Source organism: Talpa occidentalis, unplaced genomic scaffold, assembly GCF_014898055.3.
Source record: "Talpa occidentalis isolate TD23 unplaced genomic scaffold, MPIMG_talOcc4v2.1 talOcc4.8, whole genome shotgun sequence".
In the NCBI taxonomy this organism is placed as follows: domain Eukaryota; kingdom Metazoa; phylum Chordata; class Mammalia; order Eulipotyphla; family Talpidae; genus Talpa; species Talpa occidentalis.
Window position 1 is genome coordinate 91,330,448 of NW_023605194.1, and position 12,340 is coordinate 91,342,787.

At 38.0% G+C, this 12,340-nt stretch overlaps 1 protein-coding gene across 2 annotated transcripts in view; it reads left to right on the forward strand.

Annotated features, from left to right (window-relative positions):
* The window catches only part of GPATCH2 (G-patch domain containing 2), a 150,108-nt gene extending 139,855 nt beyond the window's left edge, over positions 1 to 10,253 (forward strand). For both annotated transcript variants that reach the window (XM_037496550.2, XM_037496551.2), the window contains exon 10: positions 5,758 to 10,253. In XM_037496550.2, coding sequence (XP_037352447.1) covers positions 5,758 to 5,978 — 221 coding nt within the window. In that variant the 3' untranslated portion in view covers positions 5,979 to 10,253. The remainder of the gene's footprint in view (positions 1 to 5,757) is intronic.
* Positions 10,254 to 12,340: the final 2,087 nt, after the last annotated feature.

Consider the following 12,340-nt stretch of genomic DNA (forward strand, 5'->3'; position numbering starts at 1 on the left):
GTTATTGATTTTGAAACGAATAACCATGTACCAAAGCCTAGGAGCCCTCAGGTCTTGACACATGAACCACCAAGCTACCTTTATTTTTTTTATTCAAATATTATTGGCTTACATTCTGAAAAATTTCAGGATTATAATATGCTATAATTTCAGGATGACTGTGTCCTTAAATGACCTTTATTTTCATGTTTTAGTAGAGTCTTAAATCATCCTCCATCACCTCTGGGTACACCACACACTTAAGAAGAGGGTAAGCACACATATTAAAAAGGACTGCTGTTGCTGACAACATGGAAGCTTAAATAATGAGAAAGTACTCAAATGACAGATTACCTGGACATGCTGAATTAAGATATAAAGCCATCTTTTTAGATGCTTAGCTGAGATTGCAGGAACAAAAGAGGAATATTCAAGATGAGAAATGGTCCTGCACAGTCCCCATATCCACCTCACTGTTGCCAGTCTCAGAACTCTAAGGGGTATAGGCTAGGGGCCCTCTGGGCAGGGAGCCACTCCTGGCAGCTAAGTATGAGGCTCCTATCAAGCCAGGACCTCTGAAAATCTGTGTCCTCAGAAGAGGGCATAAGAGAAATAAAACTCCTCCCACACCTGGGCCCCTTGTTGAAAACTCTGAAGACTTGTAAGCTAGCACCTGTCCTTATGAGTTTCTACCTTAAAATATGCCAAGCCAAAAAATTTGTGTGGAAACTGATCTTGAAGCAAATCCAAGACCACTCCAGAGGCACACACCTTCTAGCCGCAAAGTGAAACCTGCTGAAGACAATCTCACAAACCAAAAGTGAAAAAAAAAAAAAAAATATATATATATAGTTACAAGAATAGATTTTAAAAATGATAGGAAATAAATACAGAAAAAAAGAAACTGTGGTAAAGAACTGAGTAGAAATTTGAGATTATTTATTATGAAAAATCATAAACTCATGGGCTAAACAACAAATAATATGTGTACAGCCAAGAAACTTAATTTTAAAAGTGATCTAAAAAACTGAAGAGAAGCACAGAGACGTGTCAATAGAGAAAATATAAAAAGAATGCCTGGAGAACATGCAACTAAATAAAGTTCAACATGTGTCTAATTAGAACTCCTAGAAGTACTAGAGAAAATGGTGGTGCAATAATCAAGGAGAGAATGACAATTTCTAAAATTGAAGACAAACATGAATCTCTGTATTCATATTAAATGAGTCATGCCTGACATATCGCGATAAACCTATAGAATACTGAAAGCAAGGAGAAGTTAAGAGCAATGAAATGAAACCTCTCGCAGTGTACAATCTAGAAGATAGGAGATAATATTTTTAAAGTGCTCAGACAATATAACTGAATTCACCTACAGTTAATATCCAGTGAAGCTATTACCAAAAAGTGAGGATGAAATAAGGACATTTTCAGGTAAAGCCTGATCATTACGAAATTTAATACCTCATTAGAAAAACAGAACCCACGTAAAAAGAATGAAAATCAAAAATTATGAGCAAAGAAATTAATGATCCTGTACTTAAAACTAAACTAATATTGAATGGATAAAAGTAAAAATGATGGTGAAATTGACAGAGAAGATGATTAATTTGGATGTATAAAAGAAGGAACTAAACCAAAAAACATAATATATAAAATGCTAGGGAATAATAGGTTAGCATGTTCACATTTAAAGGCAATCACCAAAAGAATAGAAATATAATGTGTAATTGTCAAGCTAACACTAGCAATAGATGCTAATAGGAGGAAGCAAAAATGTATTTTAAAAGCAAGTTGTAAATAGCCTTAAATACATTAAAAATAAATCCAGATATATTAATAATCACAATAAATGTAAATGGAGTAAATGTATCAGTTAAATTCAGGGATTATCAAAATAGAGGAAAGAACAAAACTCAATATTTCCTATTTTCAGTAAATGTAATGAAAGCATAAGTTGTTTAATTTCTATAATCCAACATAGAAGGCTAGAGTAGCTGTATTTATAACAAACAAAATGGATCTTGAGGTATTTCAGGAGAATTGGAACACCCTTTTTGGACAGACTTGCTATGCTAAGGAAGGTTAGTTCTTTTTCCAGTAGTCTGAAATTTGTGAAAAAAAAAAAAAAATTTAAGTCGTCTGGGAAAATATAGCAGAAGAAAGACATATCAAAAATATTGGTCACATGTTATTTCAAGTTCATTGTTCAGTCACGGTAACATTTGTCCTGAGTTCAAGGTCTAACTAACAGAGACAATTTCCAGCTAGCTGAATTTAGACCAAGTCCATCACTTTCTCAAACCCCAATTTCAGCTGAAAAATGGAACTGATTGGAGCCCTTCTGATTGATAAAGATCCAAAGAAACAATGGCCATGGAAACACCAATCATCTGTCAGAGCTTGAGGACAAGAGACCATGGATGCTGTGTGCCTACCAGTGTGCTAAGGGCCTAGCACAGAACAGGCAGATTGTACATGGTCCCAATAATAGTACACAAATAAACACCCCCTGTGTCTCCAGAAACAGAACAGTCTTATTGTAATATTTTTTTTTTTTTTAGTTTTTTTGCAAATGCTTTTCTTTTATAGTTGTTTCAGAAGAAATGTTTTTCTGTATCCAACATCTTTCATGCTGCTTAAAATAAAAAAATAAATAAATAAATAAAATAAAAATAAAATGTTGCATCTCTTAAAAGGAAACTCGTTTTGCATTAAATTTTCAGTATTTAAAAAGTACATGCCTTTTTAAAGCAATTAACTATTTCAAATGGTTATGACAAAATTCCATGAAGGAGACCTGTGATCATTACAGATAAAATGTAGAATGGACAAAATTAGTGAGGTTTTCTGTATTAAGAAATGAAATCATTAAAATATTTGACAGTGGTATCACCTACCACTTTCTCTAGCTGTTCTTCATGCTTGAGTTCTGATCAGAAGTCAAAAACCCATGTTGCTAAATTACCAGTAGTTACTGAACACAGAGGACAGTATGGTCACACCATTTTAATGGCATTGATGATAATAGTAATAGCCCCTCTCCTCAGCTGGCTAGTAAAAAGTGATGGGGAGAGAGGATGGGAGAGAGTGGTGAGCTTAAGCCCCACAATGCCTCCTGAACAGGGTAGGGGCTGGGCTGAGCCTGCACTGTCTGTGATGGGGGAGCAGCATGTGTCCCCTCCCCTTCCATCGGCTGTTTATCCAACATCAATACAACACTTTAGGAGCCAAATTACTAAACAAGCTGCCAATTAGGCTTGCAGTCAGCTGGATAGATTAGCAGCTAAGAGAGGCCGATACAAGATTTTCATCTCTTGAGCCAATTACGCAAGTGAATTGCCATCCACAATACTCTTTGGAAGATTTGAGGGGCGAGAACTGACCCAGCTGTAATAGATATAAGAGATCCAGCATGGAGAGGGCTGGGAGCCTGTGCTGTGGAAGGGTTAGCCCACTGCATATCACTAAAATTGCCTGAGCAGGAGGAGAGCCTTCTAGGAAAGGACTTAAAGGATTTAGCACTGCCAGGAGCCAAAGAAAAGGAAATTATGGTTGTACTGTGCTGTGCTGAGCCTGCGTTGCTCCACTCCCACATCTTAATCTCATAAAGGAAGGATGAGAGACCAACAGCAGATTTCCCTCTAGAATAATTTTCCATGAAAAATACAGTCACTGTTATTTTGTTTAAGGTTGTATGGAAAAGCCATTGTTTTGTTTTTCAGGAATCTCATTTCTGTGTGAAAAGACGGAGCACTGGAAAAATTAAGTGCCCCACTTTCTATTTGTTGTTTTTCATCAAAGTTAAAAGATAATGGTTTATTTTATTGAATTTTAGCATGAAGAAAAATGAAGCCAGGATTAAAAGCAGAGAGAGTGGATTTTTTTTTTCCAACATAAAAACACAGATGTGGGCAGAGCAGCGAGGCCTGTCCTGGGCCCCCATGCTTGAAATACCAATATTTTTAATCAACATTTGGATAGTGAATTAGTCACCTATGCTGTTCACTTCAGAAATTGAGAATTGAGCAGAATTTAGCAGTTCTTGAAGAGATGTTCTATATCAGCCTGATATTTTTTCTTAAATATTAACTGAATTTTACACCTGAACTTTTACCCATTCTTATATCAAAAATGACTAAACAGCTGTTGTAGTTTTGCAGCATTAGACCTCTGATGTGATTTTAACTTATACATGGAATTTAATTAATTGCTAGCAATCACTAAAGTAGCAGACAAAAAATGCACGTGCACTGTTTCACCTGAAAAACCTAATCAACAGTTCTTAGGAAAAAACTGCATACCTCTGTGGTCTCGGTTGCCACCATAATCATAATTTCAAGGTAAATACTTACTTGCTTTTGTTATTACATTAAGCAAGAGTTATTTTGACAAAGGGCTCTTCTTTGTTGGGTTTAGTTGAAATTAAGAGATTCATTGTTTATAAATTCTATATTTCTATTTTAGAGATAAAAATCTCGGTATATGCAGATTTTGCCCTGGTCCAGCAATAAACAGTGTGCATCAAGAATTTTTCTTTGACACTTTCCCCTCCTCCTCCCCCCCACCATTGTTGTTCAAGCGGTTGGCAAGGGAAAGTTTTTTCTATGATATGGGTCTTGTTTTGATGAGTAAAGAGCCCATTTGACAAATCCCAAGCCAGGTCATTATTGTGGTAACCTGGTTCTTACTCCTTGTAATGAATTTATTAGCAAATGGTAGCAATCTGGACTCTAGAACGCACTGAAGATTGACACTACCAAATGTTCAATAGTGGACTTGACAACCAATTAATGATGATGCCGTAGTAAATGTGAGTTTCAGTTATGAAAACTCACCTCTGCCACTTTGCAGTTTTCCTTTATCAGTCAGAAGAGGCAGCCCACAATGTCAGATACAAATTACTTGGTGACTTATAGATTCAACCCTGATAGTTCTGTTATTATTTTATTTTTAAGACACATATACAGGGAATGCCTGGAAATGCTTACAGTTTAAAGAATCATAAATTGGCCATTTATGAAACCACCCCCATGTGGTCATACGGTAGGACATGGCCATACTCTGTGGTCCCATCTGGGACATCTTTGCTGGCTCTGGTGCTTGAGGATCCTTCTGGGCCTTATATGATCATTCCCAAGCGTAGTCTTAAGAGAAGGAAAAGAACAGAGCCCCAACTTTTTGAACTTGGGGGTAGGGTAGAAGGTCCTGGTATAATCCCCAATCAGGGAGGAAAAACTGAGGAGGATGGAAAATGGGTAAAGGGAAGATGTGGGTTGGTGCCAGCAAGATAACTGAATCACACACCTTTGAGAATAATGAGTGATCTTGTCAACAATTACTTATTTCAATCCTGAAAGTGTTGGGAAGATAGCCCACACTTCAGAACAGAAATATAAAAGATCCAGGGCTGAGCTGATAATCCACAGGCACCCGCAGATCTTTGAAGAGTGAGCATCTTTGTTCCCTGGAGACCTCAGGGGGAATCGTGGGCAAACACTGTCTGTGTTAAGTCAGTGCATGTTCACATTAGGCCTAGTGTACAGATGAGAAAACAAAAGCCCCAAGGAGTTCAGTAATCAGCTACTAAACTCCTCTCTAACCAAAATCTCATTCTTATTGTTGCCTCTACTACACAAGCTACTACTTATGCAAACAGGAACCCACAACCCTCCCTGGTTCCCCGTTGAAAGAACAACTTGGGAAGATACGGTTTTCTTAACCTGAGCGCATCCTCACTTACACCTGTGCTAATGTTGTGTCATCTTATTGTTTCAGGATTTGTAGGAGAAAATGCCCAGCCAATTCTAGAAAACAACATTGGAAATAGAATGCTCCAGAACATGGGCTGGACGCCAGGATCAGGCCTTGGACGAGATGGCAAGGGCATCGCGGAGCCCATCCAAGCCTTGCAGAGGCCAAAGGGCTTAGGACTTGGGTTTCCTCTACCAAAAAGCAGTCCAGCGACCACTACCCCCAATTCAGGAAAATCCGCCTGAGAAGGAAAGCAAAGAGGCAGTGCCGTATTGTACAGTTGTTACTGGCTACACAGGCCCCATTGTTCTGAAACTACAAGAGAGCTTCTGTTTGTGAAGCAGTCATGGAGCGGCCTCCAGCTTGTGCCCTGGCTTCCCAACTGCATCTGGCCCTGTCACAGAGAAGGAAATGGGATTTCATCATACTTCATGGTGCTAAAGTGAAAACCTTTTCAAAAATTTCAGCTACTTTTAGGTGTAAAGAATAGCTTGTTGCCCTTATTTATTTTGATCTCCTGTGTCAGTCATTTCTCACTGTGTAGCTCAATCCAGTCACCTGTGTGTGGTGTTGGGTGGCTGGGGGCACACATAGCCACAGGGTCTTACAATGGGAGAGGCCAGGAAGGATGTTGCCCATTGTCCCCACCTGTTGTAACCCAAGAGTCCTACCATCACATCCATGGAGTCTAAGCAAATCTTGGTTTGGTAGGTCTTATTCCTGAGTTTGGTTTTTTGTGAAGCTTCTCTAATGGGTGATTACCCATTAATCTTCTATCCGTGGACAATGTAGTATGAAGTTCACAGCTGACAAACAGCAATTAATGTTTCCCTCTGACATTGTAACAAAAATAAACCTCATCCTTGTTCTCACCAGAGTGCCCTCCATGTTACTTTAATGCAGATTTTACAAATTTTACCTCATTTAGAGCATAAAATAATTATTGAGAGAAAGATGTATTTTTTAAATTCACCATGACTGAAGTGTAAATTCTATTAATCTAGACTCATTTCTACCTCTCACTTCCCAAAGGTTGATATTTTTTTAAAATCAACTCAACTATAGTAAACTGATTTTAAATTTTAACTATTGGAGTACATTATGAGAATATCGAATCCATTTATTTGAAGAGTTAAATGGCTCTCCTAAGAATTCAGACTCCTGGCATGATCCAGCCCATTCCCAAGGTGAACAAGAAAATGAATGGTAGAGATCTGCCTTTCCAGCATCTGAGCAGTTGCTGTAAAACAAGTCATTTTTGTCATGTGCCTGCTATTGTTATTTCTGAATCATCTGCTTCCTGATGGCAGAGGTTCTAAATTGCTCATAGTTTAGAGGATGTTGACTAGCTATCACCTTCACTCGTAAGAACTAATAATAATACTCTACTTATTGTGGCCTTTATTAAGGTTGACTAAAGACAAAACACATGAATCACTTTTCTAATAGTTTTGTCCTTTAAGGTTTTATTTATTCTAGAGCAGTTTTTGTTTCACAGCAAAATTAAAAGGAAGGTAAGAACATTTCCCCATATGTCCCCTGCCACACCTACACAGCCTTCCCCATCATCAACCTCCCCTTACAGAGGGGCATTGCCTTTATTATGATTGACAGGTTGTTCTGATTTGTTACAATCGTGGGCCCAGTGTCCACAGTTCTTAGTGTGGTACATCCCGTAGGCTTGGACAAATGTGAAATGGCGTGTAGCCACCTTACAGCAGCATTTAGAATAGCTTTTACTGCCTGAAAATTCCTCTGTGCTCTACCCTATAGGCTTTTAAAATTTTCTAAGCCCTACTTTTTAGAAAGGGGAGTAGAGGAAGCTTGTGGGTATTACAGGCCTTTCCCAAGTGGTCCCCTGGTGAGCCTACAGTCAACTAGGCAGAGGAAGGACTGCCCTCTACTTGAAGGACTGGAAGTTCTCCCAAAAGCACACATTTCTTTCAAGAACTATCTTCTTTCCCAGGGGTTCGTGGTACAGGTTGGCTAAGAGAATAGAAACTACTGGATAAGTTGCCCTGTTGACACATTCTTACTTACTGGTTGAAGCAACACTGTTTTATGATTATTTTTTGACAAGTTGGTTACTTAGAAATTTACCATTTTTTAAACAATGTTTTCTGTTAAATGCTCATCACAGGGGAATATCTGGTGGGGTGGGGAGGGGAAGTTGTCTCTATGCCCATTTAAAATTTCTTCTTGGAGGTTCTCCCTGGTGGCATAGGGGTTAAGTCTCAGCGCTATCACTTCTACGGCCTGAGTTTGATCCCTGGCCAGGGAGCTAATAAGGTGCAGCATATCTCTGCTATTTTTGCCTGCTGCTCCCCTCAGGTCTGAATTCAGTAAATCCACCTGTTCTGCTCCCCACTCTGTCTCTGGTGTGTCACTCCCACACTTCTGGCCTATACCCCAGTTCTGCTACACAAAAATTAAATAAATAAAATTTCTTCAGGGTAGTACATAGTGCTCTATTCAAAAGATTGTTTTTCAAAAAATCTTCTAAAATATGAGAATTTTGAGAACCCAAATTTGGAGCCGCTGGTAACATGGTAAAGTCATTGTGAGACTGGTCCCCAACCACTGGGGACTGTCTGTTCTTTTCCACTTCACCTTGAGCTGAACCTGGGTGTGATCAAGAGTGAAAGATTTACTGGGGGCATGGGAACTTGTTAGTTAAGTTCTGCTGGCTTTATGAGTATTTCTGTTGCCTCTCTGGACAGGACTGATCTCTGAAGCACCCCTCTGAGATGCTTAGCTTTAGTCTTGCTAATACCCTTCCCCCACACACAAACATTCATCTTTAAATTTTTAGCTAATATAAGAAAGGTCTTCATCTTGACAACCTGAGCCCTCTATGGGACCCACAGAGGATTCAATACTTATTTTTACTCTATGGACATGTTTAACAAGATGAACTATATAGATCAATACTCCAAGTAGAGAAATGGCAATACCCAAGCTCTCTCCACCCCTTCCATAAACACACACCCTAAGGAAATCCCTCCCTTCATCTTTCAGTCCTTAAGAAAAATCACTACAGCCCTGATGTTCTGTTTGTACCTGAACTTACTAGAGAAATTAACACAATTAAAATAGGAATTTTTGTTGTAAATCAAATACCTTATAAGATAAGCAGTCCACTATTTTAGTTATGTAGTTGTGGTTCATACTACTATCAATATACTGTAAAACCCAAAGCATCCAAAGGAACTCATGAATTAGAATGTATGTTGTCTATCTCCTTAAAAAGACAGTAAGAGTTTGCTCCTTCAAAATTTGCTTTTCTTACTGTAGGCAAAGCTTCATATGAAACAAATTGGTTGTGCTAAAATTTTAGAGGCTGCATAGGTCTCTTCCCTGACTAGTCAAAAAAAGTATCCATTCTGCAGCAATAGCCAAGAGATGCTAAGCATTAGTAATTCAAGGTTTTTTTCTTTATTGGCTTTATATACTTGATACTGACCAGGTTATGTACTGGTGTCCCCTCCCTGCTCCCCAAATACAGTTTCTGAGACTACATTCCCTTCATATTTGTTTGCTTTTATTTTTAATTATATGATACCCATTACTAACTAAAATGTTCAATTGAGTGGTGTCAGAATTTGAATATGTAGCACTTGCAACTCATACTGTGCTTCCAAGACAGAAGAGCAGGTGAAAGACATGCAGGAGGTCCACATGTGTGTGTGTTTACTGGGCACATGTGTGTGTAATATACTGGACATGATTGCAAAATCTTGCATTTTAATAATATCTTTATTCTAAACTTGTGAATTGATAATGTAATTAATTCAACTGACAATTGCTTCTCTTCAATCCATTTTCTTTTTGAGCAGGTCTTTCATGAAAAAGAAAAATCACTGTTGACATGCTTTAAAAAACCAATTCCTCCTGTATTTTGTCTTTCTAAAAAAAAAAAAGTAATTTGAATTGGTATTGTGAAATGAAGTTGTTTAGCAAAGAATATTTTGGGCTTTTTCCTTAGTTTTTTTTTACCCCTTTGGGTAGAAAGTTATATTAATAGTACAACAAAGAAAGAAAGACTAAAGCAATGTTTAAGAATGTTATTTATAAGCTGTCTCTTTGTACTTTAAATGTTTCCCTCTTAAAGTAATAAATGTGAGAGTGTCTTAACTTTTTGTAAGTTACTATTGTTGACAATTAACATTTAGCAGTGCAGTCAAATTCATTGTTAATCTGTAAGCCCTGAAAAATTTCAATATTTTCAAAAAAAACTTTCGAGAATAAATTGATAAACATTTGACTCACAATGGTACTAACAAACAGGTGATTGTGACCTATTCTGCCATATTTTCTCTGAAGTTGGTCTGGACTGACTGGCTTAAGGTTTCTTTCTCTCAAAGATTCTATGATTGCTAAGCAGCAAGTGTAAGTTCTCTGTGGCCATTTGAAATATCTATTAGAATCGTGTTATAGTCATTCCATTTCCTTCTGGAAAGTTGAATCTCATTAGCATGCTTGATATTTTAAATATTGTATAATACTCATTAAAATGTTAAGTTCTGCTTACTATGAGAAGCATCTCTGTATGTTGATAAAATTTTATCTTTTCTCCCAAAAAACTAAGTAGAGTTGTTAGGTAAGTGGAATTTTTTTTAATCCTATAGGTATTAAATATTCATTTATTTAACAGGCTTGCAGTAATATATACTCAACTGACAAGTGGACCATGAAGTCTCCTTCTGCTGGGTTCCTACTAAGCAAAGACTCATTACTTTACACACCTGACACTTTAAGTAGATCCAGATTTGTCTCTAGCGAGTCGGTGCCATTAACTGCCAGGAGGATGATCTACTGTTGCCACTTCACTTTTATCTGTACATTACGGTCGTCTTCTGTCTTTGAATTGTCCCACAGTTTAAATCATTCTCAGATTCACAGATCTCACTCCTGTTGCATGGTCAGAATATTATGTTTTTACTCCTTTATCTCAAGAATGGAGTTAAGTAAATTGAAGCTATATTTTATGTTTCTTCTTTTTCCTCGGTTTGAATTTGCAAAATAAATCACCAGCATTTTATTTGATTTTGCAGCTATAAGATGGTAGAGGCAAGAGTGTATTATGATGGCATTCTAAGTTTAAAAAAAAAGACCCCAAACTTTTTCGACCCATCTTCTTTTCCCTATTTAATTTCCAAGATACAGTGATTTTTCTTCTGAAGACAGCATTCTTTAATAAAAGCAGAAAGAATGCGAAATAGTAACTAACTCCACATCTACTTAAAATAGGCTTTTCAAAAGCAAGCAAATTCATGGATTCCTTATTGAGGTGAATTTCTTCAAATGTCTGAATTTTGTAGTTAGGATGCACTCAAAAGTCAGGGGAGGGAACAATGGTCCTGCAGAGGGCTGCTGTGTGGCTCACCTGTAATCAGAAGTTCACTGATGACTAGAATTCACTATGGAAACTACAGATGATCCACATTTCATGGACCACGGATGGAATTCACATAACAGATTCTGAAATGGGTGTGAAGCCCTTGGGAGCCCATGAAAGGTGTGAGATTTAGGTGCAAATCTCCGATCTTTCTAAAATAAAGGCAGAGTGCCCAGGTTCTCAGCCGCGGGTGAGGTGATCCATAACTTAAGACTTGGTTCTTGAGTCTCCCTGTCTTCCCAGAACTTCCCTTTCATCATACCACTTCTCTTCCTCTCCACGCATCTCTGCTGGCTTCACATATTTTAATATCACAGGACAGCCTTTAAATATCACCTAACAATCGCCAAGCAATGCTGGAAGCCAGCATGCTGTGAATGTTCCGCCATTGTATTTCTCCATTAGGTCCCTTAACAACTCAGCTCAAAGCAGGCAGCCCTGTGAGTAATTGTCTACGCTGCAGTGACAGATGTGCAATATAGCAGCTTCTTCGGGAAAAAATTAACAGTTTGTCCAGCATGTCAGCTCTCTCTTTTTAGTGCTTGGGAGGTCTTGGCCCCATTATGGATGATTTAGAAATTGAGGCAAGCAAAGACCAGCTGCCTGCACTGAAAGCTTTCCTGAGTCGCCCTCATCTGCATTCCAGGACTCACTTACATCCAGAAATTGGTGGAGGCCCTCTGGCCACAAGATGAGTATGGGCTGACAATGCCTTGATTTGTTGAGAGTGAGAATAAATGGGTTTTTCAGAAGATGAGGAAATATCACCATTACTGGCCAATTTACAGCATTTTATCTGTTCTTCAAACATGTCACTTTTGTTATTGTTGCTTGGTAATTACATAGTGAAACGGAAAGAAAACAAATTCTGGTTACGTATTCAGATGGATTGCAAAATCATATAATCCTGATAAATGCCCATTTATGATACACATGGATGAAAGGTTCATTTTAATTTTGAATGGCTAGCTCAGCCATCAATAGGATACAGGATTAAATTCCCAAGAATCTGATTATATAAAAGCAAATAAGCTTTCACTTCACTTTTTCAGATCCAGGAAATTCGGGGAGCCACCATAAGGCACTTACCAACAGGATTTTTTTCTGAGACAATACCAGAAGTGAATCAGAATTGCATTCTGGAAAGAAAGAGCACTTTCAGTGAAGCAAGTGAGTTACCTCGTTCTGGGGACTGGCCAACCTGAAGGC